At 50.9% G+C, this 26,362-nt stretch overlaps 1 protein-coding gene across 4 annotated transcripts in view; it reads left to right on the top strand.

Annotated features, from left to right (window-relative positions):
* MSI2 (musashi RNA binding protein 2) overlaps positions 1-26,362 on the top strand; it is a gene marked incomplete at both ends in the record, with an annotated part of 373,209 nt that overhangs the window by 334,927 nt on the left and 11,920 nt on the right. For 3 of the 4 annotated variants that reach the window (XM_084236676.1, XM_084236678.1, XM_084236675.1), the window contains one exon: positions 12,794-12,856. In XM_084236676.1, the coding sequence (XP_084092802.1) occupies positions 12,794-12,856 (63 nt within the window). Of the gene's footprint in view, positions 1-11,436; positions 11,461-12,793; positions 12,857-26,362 lie in introns of all 4 variants that reach the window. The other variant, XM_084236677.1, reaches the window with a different exon arrangement.

Below are 26,362 nucleotides of genomic sequence, written 5' to 3'. Positions count from 1 at the left end.
AGTTGCTTGATGTAATAATGGGTTAGTTTACTTTTATTTTCCCACAGACTTTTTCATGAATGGTGTTTGTTGTTTTTTTTTTTTTTTTTTTTTTTTTAAATCCGACTTTGTTCTGCTGTGAATCACTTTGCTTTGGTAAACTTGTCCTAGTCGGCCTGCCTCACCAGCGTTTTAGCTGTTACGAATTTTCTGCATCTCTGTAAATAGTTCATCTGTGCATCTCCCTGATGACGTTTATTTTTTCCTCCTGTAAGCAACTGAGGTAGAAAAATAAATTGTTTACCACGGACATGCTGTGTACTGCCGTCTCTAACCTGACGGCTCTCACTCGGGGGAGGTGAATGCACTGAATAGCTGGTACCCACAACAGCGTAGTGCAGTGTCTGAAGCATGTGCACTTACTGTGGCTGCCGCCTGGCGGCCTCTCACTGCGTGGTGTGCCCTTCTCTTGCTCCGGGTGGTCTGTTCTTGAGGAGACAGAGCATCTGTGTGCAGCAGCTGCACATTCACCCCAAAGCCCTCCCCTCTATGGTCACTGGTGCCCTCACGTGAAAACACCACTGGGACATCTGGCACCCACTCGTCTGACCTCTCATCTGAGCACCAGGTGTATGTGAGCTCAAGCCCGTGCTTGTGTACATCTACACATGATTTGCCCATGCCTTGCTTTCCTATTGCCCTGAACAGTGCAGTTTGGAAGAGGCACCAGAAGACAATGGAACTGGACCTGAAGCTCTAAGACCTGGTTTCCAGGCCCCATGTGACCACATAGTAGCCATGTGACCTTGAGGGATAAAGTCCTGGAGTAATAATAGTGCTCAGTTGTTTTGTTAGAATTAAGTAGGATAATGTGTACATATGAATATGCCTTGAAAGTTGATCAATGCTAAACAACTAGGAGTTTTGGAAACACTGGGCTCCGATGCTGTTATATCACCCCCCAGAGTGGTTTTCTTTTCCTTGTCACCCTGATAAAGCCCCCTGCTGGTGGTGATACCAGAACTGGGTGTTGCAAAGCCAAATAGAATTCCTAGGTAAGGGAGGGAAAGAAGTATATCTCAGAGAAATGACCTGCTTAAAGTAAGAAAAAAGGAAACTAATGGCCTAAACAAAATAAGAATTTGTTTCTCTCACCCATGTAAAATAAGCCTATGTGGCATCAGTTTATTAGGAATCTGGGTATCTTTTTTTTTTTTTCCCAAAGATTTACTTTATATAAGAGCTGGGATACAGGCCAGATGCATGGGAGGGTGAGAGGATTCACCAGAGATAGAGTGGGGAGCAGAACAGGCAAACTGACGAAATATAATGCTGAGGGGAGCAGCAGGCAAGACGGGAGAGGTCTGCTTGCCAAGTGGATTGCTCCGAGGCCGGCGGGGATCAAAGCGGCACTGCAGAAGCTGCAGACAGCCTCACAGTGCTGCGCTCAACCACCTGCGCCACCAGGGAGGCCCTGGGTATCTTCTTTTTTATTCTATCCTCTTCAACATAGACTCTACCTCAGAGTCTAAAAAGGCTGCTCAAGCCCCAGCCATTACATATTCATCTCAGAAGAGCATATTTCTTCCCTTTAGTAACACTAGAAGCCAAATGTGACATTCTGCATAGACCCCATTGGTCAGACCTTAGTCTCATAGCCTTAGGCATTTCTAAGGTTTCCTTTATCCCGGGCAGCCTTTATCCTGGGCAGCCATGTGCCCAGCTGAAGAAGGGTACAGCAGATACTAGGAAATACCTCAGTCTCTGGCACAAAGCAGAGAGGAAGCATTGCAGGCCCCAGGGATGATGAGCAGGCCTATGAATGGGGCTTGCAGGAGCGTCTGGGCTGGGGGGAGACAACGTTAAAGCAGGAGACTGTGCTCAGTCATGGAGGCCTTGTGAGTCAGGTTCAGGAATTCCAGTTTGACTGTCAACCCAGATGAAAAGGCTTAGAGGATTTGAAGTAGAGGAGTGATATGATATGGTCAGATCTCCAAAGTAAGTCAGAGGGGTCTGGCGACATAGGGGGGCATCGAAGAAACTGCAAGGGTGGGTTCAGAAACTGTTGTCTCTTTTCTGCATGCCACCACCTCTCCTCCCTGTCTCACCCTCTCTTCACTCCATTCCTTTCCCCCTGCCTTGGGCTGCCTGGTGGCCCTTGGAGTCTTTCAGCTCTACTGGGTAAAACAGCCCCAACCACTGAAAGGGCTGTGAGCCAAAGCCTTGGCTACTGACGTAACCCTCAGACACAGGCACTTGGGGCAGCAGGTGGCATCCCATGGCCCAGTGCTCACACCTCCCTCCCAGGACGCTGTCACCCTTCAATAGCTGGGCAGTGCACATCCCACGTCAGTAGACCTGGGATTCTTCGATTCTGGGCCTGGAGGTGCCAGTTGGTCCTCCTATCTCTTCAACGACAGGGAACCGGTTTCATGTCAGGGGCCATTGTTGACTGGTCAGTACTGGCTTCCTGGAGAACTGACTTAAGAATGATTTTGAGGCCAAGTCCTAGCTCAGCAGAAAAAGGGCTGTGATTGATGCACAGTACCTGCACGGTTGCTGGCTGGGCAAATCACAGATTGTGCCTTTCGGATTCCAGTGTGATGATGGTACTTGGGTCACTCTGAAGATGACTGTTTTGTTTCATGTGGAGGGAGGGAGGCAGGGGCACAGCCTCAGGGAAGATACCATAGCTCGGGGATATCCTGGAGGAGAAGCTACCGGAGCCTGGCTGCTGTACCGGCAGGCTCAGGTAAGCGGCTGTCAAGTCATCTGGTCTTTGAGCACAGACCAGGAGTTAGTGTCGAGACTTATCCTCAGGGGAGTGGCTTGAATGTGGAAAGCAGAATGCAGTTGGTTCAAGTTCTCAAGAGGAGAGGGAGTTTGTCTTTATAGGATGATCCCAGTTGTCCTTGACCTTAGGGAAGGGGCTACTTCCTGCGCCAGCTCGTAACCCACCGTCAGTTCTGTCCGGTTCATGACATTTTGCAGAGTGTTCAGAAATGCTTCTCACTGTGGTGCCAAAAGCCTAGGATTCTGCCAGTGTTGGTAACCTGGGCTGCCCTGGGCAGTGGTTCGAGGGCCCTTCCACACAGCCGCCCCTCCAGCCTGCTCAAGCGGCAGAGACTGCTTGAGCCCCACTTGGGAGAGGCCATCCCTGGCTCATGCCTCCATCTGGGTCTCTCCCAAGTGCTGCTCTTTCTGGCCTCTTCTTGGAGGGAGAGGAGCCTCCCCCCAGTCTCTGAAGCCTTGTCTGGGAGGCAGTTCCAGGCCATTGTGATGGAATCGCAGACCAGGGCTTAGGATGACCCCTCACTTGGATATAAACTTAAATGTCAGGATTTCTCCCTCCTGCTTCAATTTTTTTTAAAGATTTATTTATTTATGCATACAAGAACTGGGGTGCAGGCCAGAGGTACGGGTGGTGAGAGGATTCACCAGAGACAGAGTGGGGAACAGAATAGGCAGACTGACTGAAATACACTGCTGAGGGGAGTAGCGGGAATGACAGGAGAGGTCTGCTGTGCCATGTGGGTAGCTCCCTGGCAGGGATCGAACTCATGCTGCAGAGGCTGCAGATTGCTTCATAGCGCTGTGCTTTAACCCTTGTGCCACCAGGGAGGCTCTTGCAAGTGCCCTTAAGAAGAACTCTTATGGACCCCCAAAGTGGCAAACCCTCAGGCTCGGCCAGTGCCCCTGCCAGGGAAACTGATCTTGAGATGCCAGGGCAGGGTGACTGGCTTCCCAGGTACATGACATAACCATTGACCTGGGCACCATAAACAGAAACCTCAGAGTAAAGGGAACCCATCCTGACAAACGTAGTCCCTGCACATCTGTTTCATCACCAGCCCTCTAATCTGTACATCCCTTGAGCCCTAAAGCTCCGCCTGTCTCTAGAGATTACCCCCTTCGCAGATTGGATCCACAGGCAGATTTTAATTCACCAGCCAGCTCCTCCTGTGGCCGGCCCACTCAGTGCCACCTGGCCCTGTGTACTTGGGGCTTATCCTCTCATTTGAATATTAAAGGCAAGCTTAGTCAGGAAAGCTATCCCCTGCTTTAAAAGAAGATGGAAAAGTAGAATTCAGCAGCACACCCCAAATCCTGGCAGCAGGATTGTCGGGACTGTGGACGGGCCATGCACTCCACGCCTCCCTTGGCGTGGAAAATCAGGAGCTGACTCTATTCCCAGATGAGAGCAGAGCGAGATGCCTAATAGGCACTTAATAAATGTTTGTGGAAATGAATTGGAGCAATCTGAGTTGACGGGAATTGCGGGTTTCACTTTCGATCAGCTTGCTGTAGCTCTCGAAGCTCCTCTGCATAAATGAAGGGAAACGTGGCAGAGGGCGGGCTCAGCTCCCAGTGCTGATGCCCTGAGCACTGTATCCTCAGGCAGGAAGTCGGGAGACAGTTCTTGCCCCAAGAGGGCTGGGAGAGGAAAGCCTCCTCCTAGTCTCAGTTTTCCTATCTACCGAATGGATCTGTCAAATGCGGTTATTGACCCTTGTCCTTTCCCTCTGCCTCACAAGTAGTTGAGAGGGTGACCTAGGATGACCTAGTGTTTTGAGAAAAGGTAGTGTCCTGTCCTGGGAAGCCCCATGTGAGAGCAGAGGGTCCAGCCAGCTGCAGTAGGGGCAGCAGTGAGGGGGCTGTGGATGTGGCCTGAGCCCCAGGCCCACTGGCTCCCATCTCCCCCAGCACTGCCATCCTCAGCTCCCCCTCACACCTTTTAGGTGCCTGTACCCCCGTCAGCCTGCCAGCACAAAGTTAATCAACATTCAAGCCCTTCAGTTTTAATTTGCATCAGCAAAAGCAAGCGAAATGTTACAGCTTAAAAACAAACCACCAACATCAACAAATTACAGAGGATGAAATCATAGGCAGAAGGCACTACCAGGCCTAAGGAAAGGGCAGCTCATGGCCTCTAGAACAGCCAAGGACAAACCAAAGGCAAAGGGGTGGCCTGGCCTCTCCCCCCCCCCACCCCACCCCCACACACACACACAAAGGAAAGAAGAGCAGAGTCCTGCAGATGTTTTCCCTGAGTCCAGGTCACCTTGTTTGCTGCCCCGAGACACCCCACTCAGTGGGAGTCACCATCTCTGCTCCCTGTTCCTTTTGTACAAGAATGGGCAAGAACATTCTTAGCAGTGTCAGAGAAAGACATCAGGACCTGCCCCAGGCTGGGGGCTCTCGGGGTTCGGGAATGTTGAGCAAGGAGGTCGGAGCCTGGAGGGGCATCCCACATTGGCCAGATGTGTTCCTGTGTGGTCTGACAGGTATGCAACAGGAGCCTGGGAAGCTCTCGGGAAAGGGCAACATCTAAACTGAGATTTTGGAGGATAAATAGAAGTTCACCAGACAGATGATGAGAAAGGGGTATTCCATATCATAGGACCATGAGGTGTAATGGCATGAAAGCATTGTGTGTCTTCCCTCCAGTGGTGACCCAGAAAGGAGCACCCTCCTCTATAGGGTATTTGTAGGGGGCAGAGGAACAAACAGGATCCACTTGTTTGGAAGGACTCAGGAAGATCCCTCTAGCCAGGTTGCTGCTGGAGGAGCTGGACCAGCCTGAGGATAGCCTTTCAGGGCCAGAGGACTAGAGATGGCTGCCAGTCCAGCTGACGAGCACAAGCACAGGGCTTTAGGACCCACGTCTGCAGCTGTGGTCACCACATCACAGGGCGGTGGCCCCCAGCCAGACCCTGCCTAAGCCCCTACAAGCCCCTTTCCTCCTGCTGTCACATTACCTCACCAGAGTTAGAGCTTGCATTTCCAATAAAATGCACCCTTATCACTCACAAGCAAATTATAAATGTTATCTATTAAAGTCCTTTGGATGTGAAATGTCATGTAAATTAATAGGATTTTAGAATAGGAAGGCACCAAAGGGAGTTCTCAGCTCCACTACTGTTATTACCTTGGGCAATAATAATAAAAATAGAAATAAAAGTTATTATTCCACTTACTGAGTGCTTGCTGAGTGCCAGAGAACCGTGCTGAGCGCCCAGCGCCACCATCTCATTCAATTTCACAGCAGCCTGAAAAGGAGGCATCTTTAGCTGCATTTACAGAGGAGCACAGTAAGACTGAGGGAAAGTTCCCCAACTTGTCTTGGGTCACACAACTAGTTAGCATGAGATCGGGGATTTTAGCCACCTCGTGTGCTGTGTGCTTTTTCCTCTCTGGACCACGAGTTCATGTGTTCAGTGGAACTGGATACCTTCCTGCTCCTAGTTATAGTGAAGGCTCTTTGAGATGATGCAGGACACTTCCTGGCCAAGGTACAGGCTCCCGTGGTGACTGTGTTACTGTCGTCATTGTGATGACGACTTTCTCACCACCCAGGCCAAGCTCTTTTATTTTGTAGGTGAGGAAGCAACGGCCCAGAAAGACTGTCCTACAGCTCCCCCTTTCAGCTCGAGCTGGTCTGGATGATAGGACCTACTCTGTGTTAAGATTTTAAATCTGTTTGTACCTGTCACTGGTAAATAGCAGCTGCCCTGAGCTCCCAGACCACCTCCCCAAAGTACTGTGCCCTCCCCGGGATACCCTGACCATCCCACCATCCACCAACACATGCCCAGCATGGCAGTGGTCTGTCAGGCAACATGTGAGGCCCAAAGAGGCAGCGCCACCATTTTACAGGAAGGGAAGCCGAGATCACAGATGTTAAATCATTTGACAGCAGGTGGTTAGGGCCACAATGGGGCCTGGGTCCTTCAGCAAGAAGTCTTGGGGGGGCTCAAGATTTGAGTGTTTTCTTTCTGGCCCACAGAGTAGATAGATGCCCTAGGGCCGGTGTTTAGAATCATTGTGCAGCAGACCATTGCAAAAGTCTGTGGAGCATGAAGCTGGGGAAGCAAAATTTTGACTTTTTCTCTGGCAATTGGGCAGCTGAAATTTTGGAAACAGGGAGCAGTGTAAAAGCCATCTGATCAGTGAGCTCTAAAAGAGACAGTTGTCAGACCAGTGGTTTATCCTCTTACCTGTTGGTGGTGGATGGGACAGTGTCTCAAAAGCAGAAATTCAGATTTGGGTAACAGGACCCCATGCACAATATGAAGAGAGAAACTCTCAAGATAGTTTTGCTGATGACTGCATCGAAACTGTGGTCTGGAGTCTCTTGCCTTTGAAGGCTTGCTCTTGGTCTCAGAGAGTCCAGCCGATGTTTGTTCTGTGAATGAGTGGGCTTCTCTGAGCCTTCGAGAACCAGAGAGTGCTGGCACAGGGCAGTGCCACTGGCTTTGAAGTGATGTCCCTGTGGCCAGTCTTGTACTCGAGGTCTTACTGGAAAGAGAGTGATGCTGAGCAGAGTGTTCCCATGCAGCCAGGAGCCAGTGCCAGAGTGTGCGGAATGTGTCAGCCATTCCTGATGGTGGCCCTCTGGCCAGCTCTGCAGAGAAATTTCATCTCAACCCCAAGACCCTGGATCCCCTGGCCAAGGATTAGCAAAGCTGCAGCTCTCTAGAATCCCAAGAGGCATGCCCCCAACTCATTGGCTAGTGACTGAAAGAATTTTGAGGAACCCACCTGTGTCAAGTTTATGTGTGCCGGGGCCCAGCTCGGTCATTTTTTAAGCTGAATCAAATTGAAGCAGTGAGAGTTTAGGGGGCTAGATCAAGACCATAGCTGCAGGTCCTTTTGCTTCCTCGATCTTGGAGAAGAGAATTAATTGGGATGGTCACCCCCTCCACTCCCCTGACCCTCAGGACTGGATCTTCTGATATTGCCTCCATCTTCAAGCAGGATTAGAGTAGCCACACCCAGCTCTTAAGCTTAGCTATGAGAAGTCCCAAAGGCAGACATAGGCTGGAACCTGGCTCCTAGTTGGGGGGGGGCGGGGGGGGTCCCAGAGAGCATCCCTTTATCTCAAGCTTATCTTAGCCAACTTTTTCTCCATCCCAGGGAGTTGGTTTGTGTGCAGCCTGGTCCTGGGGCCCAGGACCCCACCAGGAGCAGCTGATGTAAGCTCTGTGAGGGCAGAGACTGTGTTTTGTTGGCTACTGTGATTCCAGGGCTTAGTGCAGTGCCTGGCGTGTATGTGGTAGGTGCTCAGTGAATATATAAGGATCAGGTCTTATATATTCGGGTCTTATATCGAGTTAAGGAGTTAAGGGTCTTAAATCGGGTCTTATATGGAGTTAAGGAGGGATCTAACATGATTCTTGGCAGAAGCTCTAGGTGAGCTAGGTACTTGGGCTCTGGTTCCCTGTTGGGAGGGAATGAGCAATTTAGAGGTAGAGAGGCCCAGGGAGGAGAGTGCTGGGCCAGAGTCCCCAGACAGAGCTGTCTGCCTCCCAAGGATCCCTGGGAATTACTTCCTAAAGCCATGTTCTCTGCTCCAGCTGTGCTCTGGTGTTCCCGGGGACCTGTTAAAAGTTTCTGTTGTCAGTCCACCCCCAGGCAGATTATTTCAGCATCTCTGGGAGTAGGCCCAGGCATTGTTATTTTTCCCTTAGCTCCCCAGGAGAGTCCAGCCAGGTTGAGACGATGATGCAGGAGGGGGTATGGTAGACTCCCCTTCACGGCCCAGCAGACTGGGTCGGAGCTCGCCTCTTCTGGGACTTTTCCTCTTGTTCTTGGAGCAAGTCCCTTCTGTTTTTATGCTTCTACAAAACTTTCCAGACAAAGGTTCTCCAACCACAAAACTTCATAAAACCTCAAAAAGGTTTGATGTTGCTGCATGCTATTCTGTTAGCCCCCATTGAAATAGTCAAAGAGCTACATAATTTATAAAATTAAACTAAACAATTGTAATTAAAAGGGAGGGGCAGGGCCTCCCCGGTGGCACAGCGGTTGAGCGCTGGGTTTCAAAGCTGCCCGCAGCCTCTGCGGCGCCGGTTCAATCCCCGGCTGCTCCCCGGCCACCGGAGGAGGGTCCCACATGGCGCACAGACCTCTCCCGCCGCCTGCTGCTCCCCTCAGCAGTGCACTTCGGTCCTTCTGCCTGCTCTGCTCCCCGCTCTGGCTCTGGTGAATTCTCTCACCCTCCCGCGCTTCTGGCTGTACCCAGTGCTTGTATAAACAAACAAACAAATAAATAAAACATGCCTCTATTAAAAAAAAAATTTTTTTTTAAAAAGGGAGGGGCAATTGTTGTGCCATCCGTCTGCTGTGGGTGCCGCCAACCTTGGAGCTCTTGACCCCAGACCCTCTCGCCTCCTCTTGATTGCAAGTCAGAAGTCAATGGCATTTTTTCATTTTCTTTTTTTGAGAATTATATGACACCACACCTACTTTTTACTGTGTCTGTGGCACTTACCAGTATCTGCCTTACCTAAGCACAGTTATTTTTACATGCACATTTATTTCTCTTGCTGGGTGATAAATTCTTCTAGGGCAGGACTGAGTCACATGTCCTACTTAGCATGTAGCCCAGAGTCCACCCCACAGAAGATTCTCACCGAGCATCAGCTGATGGTGCCCAGGATGCCCCAATGCAGGGAATGAGAGACAAGGCTGGGGACACCGCCAGGGCCGAACTGCAGCTGAAAGGCTGCACTGCCTGCCCCAGTAGCCTCTTGCTCCCTAGGTCCTCCACCCCTGGGTCCTCCATCCCAGGGGAACAAACTCAAATGTCCACAGGAGCACACAGGTTGCGGGGAGGGGTGTCCTGTCTTGAAGGAGGGCTGATGACTGGGCAGAGCCCTGATGATCTCAATCAAATGACAACTATCACTGACACTTATGCCCTGTAGTCATGTATCTAAGCTCTTGACACCTATTCATCCCTCGCTGATAACATCATGCCCTTTATAGATGGGGACATCGAGGCACAGGAAGCTTAAGCAACTTGCCCAAATCACACAGCTAGTGGGTGACGGAACCAGGACTTGAGCCCAGACAGGCTCCTTGTCTGTGCATTTTGTGATGGTCCCCACCTGCCTCCCAAGGAGCAGCCTGGTCGCCTCCTTCACGTGGCAGGCTGTGTGAGAAGGGATCTCCACTCCACATTTCCAGCAGCCGGTGGGGAATGGTCATCTCCCACTCTGAGCAGTGAGGTGCTAGGGCAGCCTTCGGCACTCACAGGCCAGGGAGCTCTGCCACGGCTCTGCTTAGGCCTCAGCCCTAGCAAGCAGCCCTGAGTTCAGCCAGACACTGACTAATTTCCTAGGTCTTCCCCTGAACCCCCTGCCTGAGTACCTCGCTCCTTGGCCCAGACTTTGTCCCCTCAAAATAAGAGCAGAGGGGTTCCCCAAGGAAGTTGCCCTTGGCGCCTCCAGTCTGGTGAAGAATGCCAAGTGCTTCTCCTCCTGCACTACCCAGCTCTTCCAGGTCCAGCCAGGGAGGGCTCATTTTTACCAGGCTTCTCCTGTGTCTCCAGCCTCTCCAGGACAGCTTCAGGCAGGGTCATGGCCTCAGACAGCCCCCAGGTGGGGCAACCCGACCCTAACACACACACCCCTTTCCAGAATCTGTGCTGGCCCATCCCCTACAAACCCAGCCACCAAGAAGAACCCCTGGCCCTAGAAATAGCTTCAAGATCTCTGACTACAGGTCATCTACAGAACATATTTGGGGTAACCAATGAGGACAGGTAGCCAAACAGGACAGGTGGCTGGTGGCAGAGAGCTGGGGAAGTTGGCCAGGACAACAGGCCCATGCAAGGTGCTGGTGCAGGCCCTAGCTCCTTCCTCTGGGAGATCCCCAAGGAGGCCAGCCTAGGTCTGGGGGCTATGGTCCAGGTGTCTAAGAAGGAGGATGCAGATGCAGAGTGGGGGAGGTAGCCATGGGACTGTGCTGTGAGGAGCAGGTGGGGTGACTCTCCTCGCAGGCCCCTCTCATCTCACCTGATACTGCTTGGTCCATTTTGATGGCTGAGATTAAATTCTAGCTCTGAGCAGTGTCTGATGCTCAGTCTCCAGCAGGAGCCTTTATCTGAGATTAAGGATAATGGATTTCCTTTCTTGGATAAGCTTTTTTCCCTTCCTTTTTCTCTTGGACTTTTTGTCCAAAATACACCCAACTCGAGAAAAATAGACGTTTTGCTAAAGTCTTTTTATTGACTAAACTCCCCTCTCCCAGTTCTGTGCCCCTGCCCCCTCCCACCTTTTCATGCTTCCAAGGAAACCTTCTGTTTCAAGTAAAAGAATAAAGAAATTGACCATCTATCTCTCCCACTCCTGCTTCCTCCTCCTTCAGCCCCCTCCCCTTAACCCTACTCTCTGCCTGTTGGGGGGGGGGGGGCCAGTCTGCTGAAAGTTGGGACAGGGAAAAATAACTTGCTCTTCCTTATTTTCCTTCAGCATTTCCCGCCAGCACCCACATCTAGATCCTGCATGGAAGAAATGGGGAGAGGACTTGGTGGGGGAGTCCCTTCCTTGGTCTCCGGCAGGGTCATTGCTACCCTCGGGGGGACCAGGCGTGTGCGCGTGGTCTTCATGGGAGCCAGGGACGACCTGTACCTTTATTTCACCTGGATCTTTCTTTTTCCCCCTTCAACAGCCCTATTACCATATTTAAATGCAAGTATGTCTCTTTTCATTGACATTTTAAGTAGCTTAGCGTGACCTTTTTAGAGTAGCTTGTTCCCTTTTGAACTTCCCCGGTCTCTCCCTCCCCCACCCCCCCAGTAGCTCTATGTAGCTAGGACAATAGTCTTAGAGTTTAGTGGGCTTCTAGTCTGCTCTGTTTGGGGCTGGCTCTCTCTCTCCTCTCTGCTCCCTGCCCTTCGTGGTGCATGTCTTTCCCCCTCTCATCCTGTAGCGATTCCTGATTTGGAAGGCTCAGTGGCCGAAGCAGCACAGCTCTGTCCAGGCCGCTTGTTGAGTGCTGCTGGCTTCTGGCACATCATTCAAAAACACAGATTGGAAATGGAGCTTGTGATCAGGCCTCCAAGCGTCTGCCTAGTTGGCAGAGGGTGTTTGTCCTTCTCTGTGCCTGGGTGTTTGAGGGTTTGTGTGTGCACCTGCTGGTGGCCAGGAGGAGCCCAGGCAAGGGGCCTCACCCACCTCTTCCTTCACCTGGACATTCTGCAGTCACCATGGGTCACCTTGGCCTTCTGTCATTTACTCCCGTAGCTGGGACAGCCTTGCCGCCTGGTGCGATACTGGATAGCATGAGGACTGAAGACCCCTAGGAGACCCTTCAGTGCGGTGCTTCATTAGAATGGAGGAGCTCGGACAGAAGAGCCACATCTCGGTCCCCGTAGTGTGCCAGGGACAAGTTGTGAGAGAGAAAACACAGAAAGTGATAACAAAAAGCCTCAGGCTCACGCCATGTAGGTCCCCACAGCCCTGCAGCCCTCCCCATTGGGGCTGCATTGTGTATACCTGCAGCAGAGACCCCCAGAATGCTTCCCCCTTATGCCTGGGGCTGTGGGGCCGTGGACATGAAGTTTTGACAGTCTGGAGTTAAGATAGCAAGCAAGCCTGCAGACCTCTGGAGAACAGCTGGAGTTCAGTCTCCTAGCTGAGATGCTTGTTCTGTCCTGCTTGTGACTCGGGACCCCGATCCTCTGGGATCCCTGCAGGGCTCCTCAGGACATTCCCACTCAGCACTGCTCTGAACAAGTGGGTTGTGCCCCCCACACACACCCCCAGAAGTTCCTCCTAACCCACTTGAATTATTTAGGTGTATCTTCTAAAACTAGTTTCTGGAGGGACAAATGCTTGGGAATCAAACACACCTACAGTTGCTGTGCCTTCCAGAAGCCTGAGAGCCACCGATTCATGTCCCTCCTAAAAGCTGACCTGGGAGATGCCTCCCCACACCCATCTTTTGTATGGAGGGGGGGAGGTGGACAGTCTGTCCGTGGCCTTTCCAGGGTCTCTCCTGACTGCAGCTCCTCTCTCTCCCCCAGGCTTCCCGGCAGCGGCTTACGGACCAGTGGCAGCAGCGGCGGTGGCAGCGGCTAGAGGATCAGGTAGGAAGGTGTATGGGACAGGCGGCTCCCAGGCATGCCCCAGTGTGCAGGGGAAGGTAAAGGCCCTGTTGGATCTGTGTGGCTGCGTCTGTCCACTACTCCCACCACAGCCCGGAGGGTGGGGCAGGGAGGTGCAGGCCACTCCCAGAGGGGGTCAGTCATGGGTCCAAAGTAGATGATTCTCCTCTCAGTGAAAAAGGAAAAATGAATTTCTTTTTGACTCTGGATGATCCCTTCACCTGACAACTGGCTTCAGGGCACCTGTGGTCCTTTCCCTTCCTTTGCTGGTTCAGGACTCCCTTCCTCTGGTCTCTGACCCAGCCTCGGAAGTTCTAGGTCATGACAGGGGAGCTCAGAGCCCGTCCACAAGTCTCGGACCTGGCTCGACCAGCCCTCTCGGCCCCTGCTGCACCTGGCAAGTGGGCTTGTTGATCTGGCCCCAGTCCCTGAAGACCCAAAGTGGGGCCAGCCTTGGCCTTCATGAATGAAGTTGCTGTTTCCTCAGGTCCCTGCTGCATCCCAGGCTCACTTCTTAGCAGAGGCCTAAGAGCCGCTAGACTCCCATTGCTACGGGAAGCGGGATTTTCTCTCCCGTGAGGTTGCCCTGATCCTTTGGTCTCCAAATCCAACCTTTTGGGAGGCAGGGAACCCCTCAAGTAAGGGGGGAACACTTTCCCAGAGGTCGGGTGGAACTGGGCCACGTCCAGGCCCTGGGGCCTTTGTCCCTCTGTCTAGAGGCTCGCTGCCTTCCTAAGCAAGCAGGGCTTCTGCTGTGTGTTGGACTCTCAGTGAGGCCTCTTTTCCCCCACCCCGCCCCCCCAGCCTGGTCCCGCAAAAGGCCCCATTCCTCCTAAGCTGAGAAGTCATGGTTTATAGCTCTCCCCCCACACCCAGTGGGCAGGGCACTGGAGTACCCAGAGAAGCAATTAGTTTGCTGTAACAGCTCTGAAGAGGGTCGGGTCTGGGGGGTGGTATGGTGAGGGTACCAGGAAATGGGGCATTAAACCCCCAGAGGGCAAATACCCAAAGCCCAAACCCTCGATGATAAGAAACTGGCACAGTGAGGCCCATTAGAACCATCAGTAAAAATCCGTTCCATGCAAACTGGCACTGCCTTGAGCTACAAAGGATTCACTCCCTTAAATCACCCACTGGGGTTTTGTTTGGAGGGGCAAGGAGTTCTCAGGGGGCTGCAGAGGGGCAGTTGGCCTGCAAGCTGGAAGGACTGGCAGGTGGGTCCAGGTAGCTGGGCACTTCCCCAGCCTCCACCTGCCGCTCTGGCCAGCATCCCTCGGTATCCCCCGACCCCCCACCCAGGAAGCGGGGTTGACAGCCGCCTCGTGACTCCCTGTTCTGTTTGGTTTTTTAACTTGAGTGCTTTTTAGTATTGTTATAAATGAGCCTCTGTTCTACCTGTGCCAGGTTGGGGGTGTGGGGAGGGGACCATGAAAAGAAAAATCTTGAGATTTTTGAGTGTTGTTGGTTGTTGTTTTCTCCGTTCAGTTTCTTTCTTATGATAACTTGGATTATGAAACTAAACTTTAACCAGAAATTAACCCTGCCTCTCTCCCCACCCCCATTCTCCTTGACTTCATGGCAAGTTTAAAGGGCAGCATGGGGTTCTTTGCGAGTCTGAGAGTGGTCTCCCCATGGCCTATGCCTCTTCTGCCACCCCATCCCCGCCCACGGCCCCCAGAGCAGGTGGGAGTCCCACCCATCCCCTCTAACTTCTAACCCTAAGGGTCAGAGCCATCTCCAACCACGCTTTTTTTTTTTTTTTCAGGATCAGTGGTGTTTTATTTGTAGCCATTTCCATCGGGAGCAAAGTCTCCCACAGCCCATTCTAGGTCAGCCATGCTCATCGCTGCACTGTTAGTGAATTGTATTCAGGAGTGTGTGCCCAGACCGCCTGCCCCACACCAGCCTGGGTTAGTACAGGAGTAAATCCTCAACAAAGAGGTGCCTACCCCCTGAGGTGCAGGCTCAGCCAGAAAGCTGCAGGGCGACCCACAGCACAGCGCTGCTTGGAGGTCAGAAACTAGGGGTATACCAGGCAAAGTCAGAACACCACACAGGCTGGCAGGCATCTGCCCATCTGCCCGCATGTAGACAAGGTAGCCACCCCTCACCCCTGCCCAGATGGAGCATTCCTCCATCTCCGGATCTGCAGCAGGGTTACTGGGTTGGGGAAAGAAGACCTCTGCTTTCGTTCTTTCAGTCCATTTTTGGTCTGTGAGGACTATCTCCTCCCTCCCTCCCTCTAGAACAAGACCAGCCAGTTATTTTCCTGGTGCAGCTTCCCCTGGCTGGCACCTTGGCATGTATGCAAGAGCGCTACACAGCCTTGTTTGGGTTCGTGTGCCAGCCCAGGCCACCGTGGCTCACCGAGGTTGATTGCCAGGTTCTCCCTCTACCCACTCCTACAGCCCTGCTCTACCTCACCCAGCTCCTCCCCAGGGGACAGAGATGCTCTTTCCACCTCCAGAGCAGGCAGCCTGGCTTTTGGAGGTCACCTGGAGGTCATCACAAGTTCAGTTGAATTTTCTTCTAGGGAGAAGCTGGTTCAGGGAGAGGCTGTGGAGTCCCAGTCTCGAGCTCGGTACCGTACAGGTGACTCAAAGCAGTGCTCCCCAGAAACTCCGGGGCTCGGTTGAGGGAGTAGGCATCCTATGGGAGGCCCGTTTTTGCCTTCCATTTTTGTCTAACTCCACAGTTTTGTTTTGCTATTTTTTTGCTTCCATGATGACTTATTGGGGGAGCTTCCTGCTGAGGAAGCACCTGCTGAGGGTGGTGGGGTGGGAAGCAGCTTCGATTTTTCTCAGGTTGGCAACTCGTATCTGTCAGGGCTATGGTGTCAGGGTAGGAGGGCCAGGGCGGCCTTGAGCTCTGCACTACCTCAGCTGCCTCTTCTGGGCCTGCTGGCCCCCCTTTGCCTAATTCACCCAGGGCCTGAGGTGAGCAGGGCTCAGGTGACCCCAGCAGGGGCGATCCCTGCCAACTCCTAGATAACTTCACTATCAGTGGTCACTTTTCTTTTACCTTCACCTGGTAGTTTGAGATGTCATCTTTTCTTGTGCTCAGTCGAGAGTTTGTTTGTTTATTTTGATCGTATCCATTCAGTTCCAGTGGCCCCATCATGTTCCACCCAAATCTAAATCCAGTTTGGTAAACGAGTCCCCCAACAGGTGAGGGAAGTGGTTCGGGTTTTCAGGCTGTTTATTTCTGGGTGACATTCCGGGTGGGTCTGTGTATCAATCTTAGAGCTTTGGAGCCCCCGCCCACCCCCAGCCCATCTCCGGCCCCAGCCAGGACCCCTTACTGTACTTTATACTTGCCAGCTTTATTCCAATCTAGTAGCATGAGCTCCTGACGGTGGTGGTGAGTGTGAGAGTCATGTTTCTGTTGTCTTTTCTCTTGCTTGGTTGGGGCTGCGGTGAGAGAGTGTCTCTGAGGCATACTTTCCCGCCTCTCTTACACTAGGATCTGCACACCTCCTCTCAAACACTCTTCTGAGCACGCTCAGCGGGAAGGTTTGTCCACACCTATTAATCCTCTCTCAGTGTCCAGCTTCCTGTTAGTACCAGCTGGTTTGCATGTTTTTGCTTGTTCAGATGAAAAAGTTCAAGAAACAAACTCATATCCAACTCTCGAGAAATGTCTTTTTTTGTACACTTTCGTTTTCGATTTTTTTTTATTAGTTACAACTCCAAAACACCTGTTGTCCAGTAAAACATTTCACACCTCCCCTGCCTGTTCTTAGATTGTATGTATCTGTGGGACTGAACTAAATGCATGCACTGTAGTAGATGTACTGGTAGCTGTAGCTGTAGTTGTAGAACATGCATTGTTGAGTTGATATTACAGGGTCTCCGACGGCTCAGCTCAGCACAGCACAGCTGTCTGAAGGATAGCGTGGGGGACCAGGGAGAGAAGGGCTCCATATTTTCAATGTTGCCAATGGGCTTGGATCCATGTTCTCGCCATCAGCCACCACCACCTCCCCTCACACTCCCTGCTCCCCGAGTCCAGCCTCAGCTCTAGCCTTCCCCACTGAGATCTCTGTCAGTAGCATCCAACTACAGTGAAAGAGGGTGGAACCAGATTTGGAAAGAATCTAAACATTCTTCCTTGTTCTTGTCTTCCTCGTATGGGTCGTGAACAGAACAGATCATCTTCTTTCTAAAAATCGAGCACCAAGGCTCCCTCGTGCCCCTCTACACCTTGAGTCCTTTGCCAGCTCACGTCCAGCCCTTCAGGGTTACAGGTCCCTACGGGGTCGATGGGCCTCTCAGTGTGGTTACTTCCTGGGGTGGAGGGGAAATGAGACAGGATAGGGAAAGGATTACGATCTTACGCATTGAGTCCCAGCGAAGGTCGGCATTTGTTCTTACTGTCGGTGAAGGTAAAGGAGAAATCTTTAGATGCGCTCTCTAAGCAAGTATGGGCAGGTGGGAAGAGGGTGGTGGCATTCTTAGCCTCTCCATGCTAAGTTAGCCTGACTCCATGGGGAGAGGAGGTGGTTCTGCAATATCCAAAGAGGAAGCCACAGTTTTCCTCCATCTCCCCAGGAAGATTTCCAGTCCTACAGCCCTCGGGTCAGTGGCTTATGCAGTCAGTCTACTTTGGACATGCTGTCTCCCCTACATGTGTGGTGACAAGCCATAAGCAGGTGCCAGATGTCTTAGAACTTTTGCAGGCATCTCTCATCTTTACAAGTTGATGGTGAGAGCTGCCAGGACCTGCTCTTTAAGTCAGGCTGGTTGGTGGTGCTGATTCAATACTGCAGGAGGTCACAGGTGGGATCGGAACCTTCAGGGAGCAAGTTATTTGTGATGGGAGACAGAAGCCCAGAAAGTCACAATCTGTGAAGTCCTCAACAGCATACTAAGTGTCAGAGCAAAGTGCCAGGTCCGTGGAGAGGTAGCAGTTGAGTGAACAAGGATTGAATGTGAGCTCAGCCTGTCAGCCACCAGACAGAATGACACCACCAAGATCCAGGAAGAGCTGTCATTCGGCTTGGCCTTCACAGGGTAGGGGTAGAGGGAGATGGTGGGAACTATCAGGGTCCGGGGCTGCTGAAGCTGCAGATTGATCCGGGCTGGGGATTAGGAGAAAAAGGTGAGGACAGAAGGCAACAGGAGCAGCAACACTCCTGCCCCCATGGACCTAAATCCTGGTCTGGCTCCACTGGGAAAATGTGTGTGCTGCCCTGTGACTGGACACCCTAAAAGTTTTGGTTCCAGTAAGTAAAATGAGCAAGAGTAAAATTCAGGTTGAGGACAGAATAAACAGTTTAACTTGAACCATGAAAGAAAATGTTTTGGAGAAGAAATTCCGCCTTCCCAATCACCCCCTTTGCCTTCTGTGTGTGAGGAGCTGGGGACATCAAAGACTGTCCCCCGCATGCTCCTCCACCTTCTAGAGGGACCCAGGAACTCTTGGCATCAGCTGGGGCATAAGCCGGGTTCTCAAGTGTTGCCTGCAGTAACCATTCATTGGAGGTTGCTTTGTGCCCGGTATCAAGGGACATAAAGACAAGTAACACTTCTTGCCTTCAGAGGCCTGAGGATCCTGTTCTCTTCTCCTGAAAGCCCTTTCCCAAAGTGCATTGCTGCTGGCACAGTCCGCTTCATTAGTGAAAGGAAAATGGATCGATTTGCAGCCTCCTTTCTGAAGATGGCTTTTCCTGCACCTTCCTCGGCAGGACCTGCAGTCATTTCCCACCCAGCTTCCCTTGGGCTAGCGGCAAGCGTCCCCAGATCACATCTATGGGTAGGGTCGGGGGACACCCACTCATTGGGGTGGGGCCCCAGCTGTGGCTATGGAATAGGCCAGCATAGTAGCCCAGGGGGAGAGCAAGTCTGACCTGTGAGCACCAGCTGCAGCAGCCAGCCAGACTCACCCAAACGCATCTTTGTCCGTCCACTGCCTTGTGTCCTGGGGATGGTACCTTGTTTCTCAGTTTGTCATTAAAATTTTCATTTCTGGGAAAGGCAGGCCTTGTACCATAAAGAGTCCAGCATTGGATTTCAGTAACTCCAGTGAATTTATAATAATGTGCAGAGTTGCCCGCCGCTGACCTCAGCTTCATTCATTTTCCAAGGGCTTTCAGACCAACCCTGTTGAGGATAAAATACATCAGCTCTAATCAATAATTTTGTAATAGAAATACCATGCACTTGATAAATCAACTCTAGTGCAATTAGTGACTAGCCTGGAAGCCCAGACCTAAGTATGAGTTAATCCTAAAGTGAATGGAGCGGGGGAATGTTAATGGTCTTTTAAATCAGTGGAATGATTTTCAGTGGATGACACATCCGTGGCTGCCCCCTGAGCTGGTTGGCCCTCACTCTCAGGCTGGCTCAGGAGGGGGTGCTTTCAGAAACAGGGGTGGAGAAAGTGTGCTGGTGCCCATGGACTATGTCAAGAATGCATAGCACATGACAGAGAGAGGCAGAGGGACCCTGTTCTTGCACCCTGGGCTGGTGGGAGCATTGCAGGGTCTGAGGGGCTCTGAAAATAGGAGTAGCCACACATTGGTGAGAGCCACCAGAGGAGCACATCTCTGAGTACGTCATAGTTGCATAGAGCTTAGACTATCTTGGCTATTATCACATCTACCCCAAAAGACAGGCAGGGAGGCCTGGTTTTATATGTCTGTTTTTATGATAAAACTGGACTGCAGAATGTGACTTATCCAAAGTCACACAGTTGGTTATCTGTGAAGCAAGGCTTTGGTCCAGGGTGAAGAACCATGGACTTGAACCCAGGTTTCTTTCAAATAGCCTTGTGAAGTAGCCATATTTGTTTCGGGAGGACTTGCCTGCGGCCAGGCGCTCTGCACACACGAGTAGGAGATGTGCCAGGAGAGGCTGTTGCTGCCAGCGCTGTGTCAGCCGAGGACTCTGGCCCAGCCTGAGACCTCACAGACTGATCTTTCAGACTTATTTCAGAACTGGGCTCAGGACACAGCTGCCATGGAGTTTAATTCAGCAGATGTTTATGGTTTATCAACAATTATTATATGTGGCAGGCACTGTCCTAGGTCTTGAATCAGGGTGCTTTTGGTTATATCAGAAAACCATCTCAGCATGGTTAACGACAAGGGATTTATTGGCTGACGTCTTAGATGCTTCCTAAAGAAGCAAAGAGACATTCAGGCCTCTTTGCAATTCTCTAGCTTTGCCCTCCATCTCATTTCAATATTGTCTTTATGTTGGTTTCCTGGAGTGGCAAAGTGGCTGTAACAGTTTCTTGTCTAGAAGGAGGGGGGATCAAATGGTCCAGATTTCTAGCAAAAGATCAGATTCTATATTGCTTGACTGAGGCCAGTTGTGAGACCCATGACTGGTGTGGAGACTAACAGGTCCTCCCAGTATGATTCCATAAGCCCAGTAACAGAAGGAACAAAGGAGAAAGTGATCAGCTTTGTCTGGGAAGTCAGAAAAGGTTTCACAGGGGACTGAGTGTTTCTACTTTCAAGGGACACGTGGAAATTCACCAGGTGGGACAGCATTAGCAGAGCCACCAAAGCCCAGAACAGACAGTACAATAAATCTGAAGCCTTGCAAATGGGCTTTCTCTGGCTGAAGAATAAAATGGGAAGTAGAAGGGGAGGTGCAATAGCAGATAAAGCTAGAAATCTGGGCAGAGCTAGAGTCAGAGGGGGCTGTCGGTGCCATGTTAAGGGGCCTGGATTCACAATGGGGCCTGGCACCTCAGGGAGGCCTAAAACCAGAACATGACATCAGATTTGTATGTCAGATAATCCTTGACTACAATGTCCAGGGTGATTTGAGACATGGGACTGAAGGTCGTAAGATGAGTGACAAATAATTCATGAACATTGTATACAGTCCATAAATATTCCAATACAGCTGCCCAATGAGAGATGCTGTAGCCTTTTGCTCTTACCCATTAGTTGATTAATATCACATTCTGGGTGGGATACAGAATGCCAGGGCCTGGAGCTTGCCCTCAACGAGCTCTAGATCTTATGGGGAAGACACAGCACACAGTCAATCTTTAATAAGTCTAGATTCCTGCATAGTCAGAGAGTACCCAGCAGGCAGGGAAGCTCAGACAGGAGGCGAGACTTGAAGTGGGCCTTGAAGGACTTGGACTGGGATTCAAAAGTTCATGTCAGATGAGAGAATTTGGAGAAAGGGATAACAATGGGATGGACAGGTCAATGGTGAGGAGACAGTGGGAGGCTCTCTACTGGGCAGTAGGGGTATGGTCTGAAAGAGGTAGAGACAGACTAGATTCTGGGAGCTCTCGGAAGGCAGATTAATATAATCATGTTGGTAGGAGAGAAAGGTTCATAACTTTTATGACAGTGGGGCTCGGTAAGGATAGAACTAGCTATGGGAGATCAACATGGCAGGTGCCCCACAAAGCACAGCCTGACCCCTAATACCTGGGCCTGGGCCTGGGTTTGTGACCTAGAGCAAAGGGAGAAGAGCAGAGCAGCCAGAAGGCAGCCATGAGAGGACATTCCATCGCTGGGGCGCCACCTTAGTTTCCTGTGACTCTCCTTTGCTTCTGCCAACAAATTATTCATTCCCTGCTTAAGGTTGTTGGTTCCTACTCCTGTGCCCTCATGGCAGCCACTGCCCCGCCCTTCTGCCCATCCCTTCCTCTTCTGTTTTTGTTTCCTTTGTTAAATCTGGCTCAGACGACCAGAGCCACAGCTGATTAGCCCTACCTGGTATGCCCCCCTCCTTTGGTCTACCTCCTTGGCTGGACTTTGTCCCCAGTCCTCTTGCTCTTTGGTGAGTTCTGAATAAAAGATGGGGCTTTGAGCCCTTGGGAGCCTTGTTTCTCAGGGTAGCACTCACCTCCCCCAGCAATATAAACCTTTAGTTCTCTCTTTAGGCACAGTCACCTTCATTCTTGTATAGATGAGTAATTACTGTGCAATTAGAGAAAGCAGAAAATAAAGGGGCCCTTTGTTCTTGGGGGTTTATTAATATTTATTTATATAATAAAAGGATTTCCCCCTTCCCAGCTTGAGATCCTGCAGAACAAGAGGTGGGCAAATAATGCTTTCAAATAGCTGTGGTTGGCTGTTGGAATTAGACCTCTGAGGATGAGCGTGCAGTGGTGAAATCCACTCTAGGGCATGGATCTTCCAGCCAGCATTTAAAAATTCGCACCCACCTGGGGGGTCCTAAGAGGAAGGAGATCTTGCAAGTAATCAATCGAATGCTACAGACACTTCCCAGCCCCCGATTTAATACGATAATAAAAATGTTAATAGTATCTCACATGTATTATGACTGAACCAAGTACTTTGCTAAACCAGCCCACCTTGTCCCATTTAATTTTCACAAGCCTGTGACATGAGCACACCCATTCCCATTTTAAAGAGTATAAAACTGTGGCTTAGATGGCTGCCTGAGGTGACAGAGAGCAGATTTGAATCCAGGTCTGTCTCATCTGATCTGTGCTTTCAATCACCATCAACGGATGCTTCATCATCCAGCCCTGAAATGCCTGGGCAAAGCTCTGCATCTATAATACATGCCCTTTTAAATATAACCCCGAAACCACAGCTGCCATCAACTCCATTCTCCATATCCCTGCAGGAAGAGATAGCTTAAAGTCACTTGCACGAGGCCTCTGGAGGCATTATATGTATTTATTTTTGCACCTGCTTCTGCTGTTGCAGACTGAACAACACGGTACTGTCTGGCTTTGGTTGACATTTCTGGTTTGGTTTCTGGTCTCTGAATCCTTTCAGACCAAAGTCAGACAACAGGGGCGCAGAGGAAGCTGGAGGGGGTTAGAGGGAGCCATCCTGAAGGTAATTATTTGAAGAGCCTTTAGCTCAAACAAGACTTCAGGAAGTTAGCCACTGCTCAAAAGACACTAGGCAATGAAGCCAGGGGGGGCCTCTTTGGTAAGATAGACGTTCTCTGTAGAGATGAGTCAACAGTCCTTCCGGTGAGCTGTGAGGACTTATCTGGAAGGTCGCCGGGAAGCCCAGCCCCGTCGCAGGACTGGTTGGGGATTGGCCATCTGGTTGCTGGGGCTGTGCCTTGGGCCAATGGCTAAGGAGGGGCAGGAGCAGAGGCTGGAGCCAGGGGCTCTTCAACCAATCAGCCTTCACGGAGGCTGGGCTCCCGGTACCATGGCAACCGCGAGCAGGGGCTCATTTGTTTTGTAGATGAGTAATTACTACGCAATTAGAGAAAGCTAAAAATAAAAGAGCCTTTGTTCCTGGTTACTTATTAATATTAATAAAATGGTCTGTCCAGGTCTGCGGTAAACAATTAATGCAAACCTGTATGTCTGTGGTAGAGCCCACTGTGGGAGGTACCGGCGGCCCAACCCGTTTGGCCACGCTTTCTGGAAGTTTTTCCTGACAGTACCTGGTTTTCCAGCCCTTGGGCGGAAGAAGACTGGCTCATCACAACATAGGCTCTGGCAGTGTCCACCCAACCTCCAGAGAAATGACCAGAAACATATCAGCAAAAAACAGAATCCATGGGCCCGCTGCTGGAGAAAGCCCCTCATTCGGTTCTGTAATAGCTCCTTGGCCCCTTGTTTGACTTTTTGGGACCTAGACTTTGCAGTTCCAGGTGCATAAAATAGTCTTTAGACCTTCTTCTCCGGTAGACCCGGCAATTTCAGTGTGTCCCCGCTTGCCTAACTTGAAGGAAAAATCCAGCTTGGGAAGGACTGGCTGGAGGGTTACTTGGAGTTACCCCTCCACTTCAGTGCCCTGGCCTTTGAGACAAGGCTTCCCTCATGTCCCTTTCCCTCCTAGGGATTAATCAGATAAGGATAAGCAGCTGGGTGGGAGGGGGGCGGCACTATTAAGGGTACGGAAGGAATATTGATTTCAGTCTGGTTTTGGCACCTACAGACTGGGTGATTTGGGGGCAAAAGATTTCAGACTAGAGAGATCTGGGGGACCATTCTGCTAAGTATTACTGCTGCTTCCAAAGCTCACTACCCCTTGTCCTTGCGTGTAAAAGAGGTGGTAGTTACCATGACTTAAGATCTGAGGTAAGTGACTGAAGAGAAAGCCAGGGGCTTCTAAGTCATGATGCAACTTGGTAGACTGTCACTGGAAAACAGACAGGCATTTTTAAAATGCATGAAGGAAGTGAGAGGGACAGAAATAATTACAGAATTGAGCATCGTTTCAAAAAACCTATAGTCAGCTTTCCATCCTCCGGTAGAGTTGAATTTGGTTCTCTGGTTGGTAGCCATTGATAAAGGCGGGCCTGTGCATAGTTGCTGTTGATTCACAGACCAGCCCTAAGTCTGAGGCCAGTGCAATGGTTCTGGAACTTTGTGGCATGATAGAATCACCTGGGGATTTTTAAAAATTTCTAGTGTCAGGCCACGCACTGCAGACCCATCAAATCAAAATCTACCAGGTAGGCCCCAGGCCTCAGTAGAAGTTAATGCTCCCCAGGCAAGTCTAATGTGTGACTGTGGACTCAAGTACCACCAGCTTCTTACCAGATGTAGCATCTCACACTCTCTGTGACTTTGTTGTCATCAACATTCCTACCTCAGAAATGGAGAAATAATACCACTCCAGGCAGCTTGTCGCAGCCTTCTCTAACGTAAGGAGAGCTGAATGTACAGCAAGAGGCCAAGGATCTTTATCCTACAGTCTTGCAGTTCAGGGCTCTCCTGCCACTGCTAGTCATCCCCCTCCCAAAACAAGGCCCATAAGTCCACCCCTCCAGGGCCAGGGGCTGAAGGGGTTTTTGTCCTCGTAGATGAGTCTCCCCCCACCTTGAGAACAGGCCTGCCCTGGCTGAGATTAAGCGTGTGTCCTCAGAACCAGCCGCCCAGAGCAGCCGTAAACAGTCAGCTCTCCTTGACTGTCTGACGAATGGGGGCCTTTTGGTAAGGTCGGAGTTTGTTTGTTATTAAAGACCTAATTAGAAACATGAGCGGGAGCTGAATGGCTCTGTGCTTGGCTAATTAGTGACATGTATGCGCCCGCTTTGAACTTCAAGGACACAGAGCTATTAGTGCTTACATCAAAAATGGATTAAACTCCTGTGCCTTTATAATCATTAAAGACAGGCTGTACAAGTGAAAAGCCTTTTGTGCAGGCCTTCAAGGGGCTGCCCCTTGGGCATCCTCCCGACTGTACCCCTGGCTACTAGAGCCCTGGGCACTGAATTTCCATTAAATGTGATTGGACAGTAAATACTGATGGGCTGAGACATTCCAGCTCCCCATAGGACTACCCTCAGCAGAACCAAGTGGTTTGTCAGGCTGAGAACTAAACCTCTAGTTGCACTTTCTGGAGGGCTTCCTTGGCTCCCTTTCTCACTGCCAGTGCCCCCTACACCTCACCCTGATCCCAGCACTATGGCACACCTGCTTTGTGACCAGCTTTGTTCTCAGGGACTTAGCAGAGAGGAGGATGGTCTGGTCCTTGGGGTCAAAGTCCCTTATCTCAAGGGATACGAATGGTCCAACCTCAGGGAGCCCCAATCTAATGGGGGAAATACCTCTAGCCCCAGGGAGCTCCAGTTTAGAAAGGGTAGCAAGGTCCATGCCCTTGGGAGCTACCACTCCAGGAATGGAGAGTTCCCTGTCTTTGAATTTGCATCCTTTCTTAGGTAAAGAGAAATCCAAATAAACAGTGTCTAACTATGATTAAACAGAAGTTGGGGGCTCCCAGGATGTCCAGGTTAGAGGCAGGGTCAGCGCCTTCTGAGGCATGGTATGATGTTGGGTTATTTCCTCACTGCTCCAACCCTCACATCTCCCATCTTAACCAGGGGTAATAAAGTCACTCTTACAAGTTGTTAGGAGCATGAAATAGGTGGTATTATATACCTACTAATGCAGCTGACCCACAGTAGGTATTCAACAAATACTAGTTCTTTTCTAGCCTAACACCTCCAGAAGCTTCTAGAACTCCTGTTTCCAGACTCTGTTTGGTCCCCACTGGTGTGAGACTGCCCCCGCCCCACTGTCATCAGACAGTTAGAGGTTATCTAAATCTGACAAAGCTCACAGTGACTGAGATGACTGCAGCTCTGTAGACCTGGCCGTGGGGTTCACAGCGCTGTCCTCTGTCACAGCACACAGCACAGGGGAGGCCCAAGTTACAAGCAGGGACCTGACTCTCGTGGGGGCCAGGGGGCAGCGGGGATCAGGCTGGGATTCGGTGAACACACGCAGCAGCACGAGAGGGTGACTGGTTATACAAGGGGGAAAGCCAGCCTGATCTCTTGGTTGGAAAGACAGATGGATACACCTCTGGGACAATGTCAGTTGCCAGATCAAAACAAAGCGGGGGTGGTCTCGGGATTAAACTAGGAAACAAACACCTGTAGCAACCAAGCCACAGGTTCAAGAGAAAGGGGGAGTCACTCCCAGACCCCACTCTCCCTGTCCTTACGTAGCATCTCAGGGTGCTGGTAGTTTCTGCTGGATCTCCTTTCTGCTGCCCTTGCAAGTTCTCACCTGTGTGGGCCTGGAGTCTGAAAGAGGTTAATTTAGGGAAAGGAGTACTGA

This window comes from Talpa europaea (genome assembly GCF_964194135.1).
Source record: "Talpa europaea genome assembly, chromosome: 7".
Classification (NCBI taxonomy): Eukaryota; Metazoa; Chordata; class Mammalia; order Eulipotyphla; family Talpidae; genus Talpa; species Talpa europaea.
Note: the sequence above shows the minus strand (reverse complement) of the source record. Positions and strands in the feature narration are given on the sequence as shown.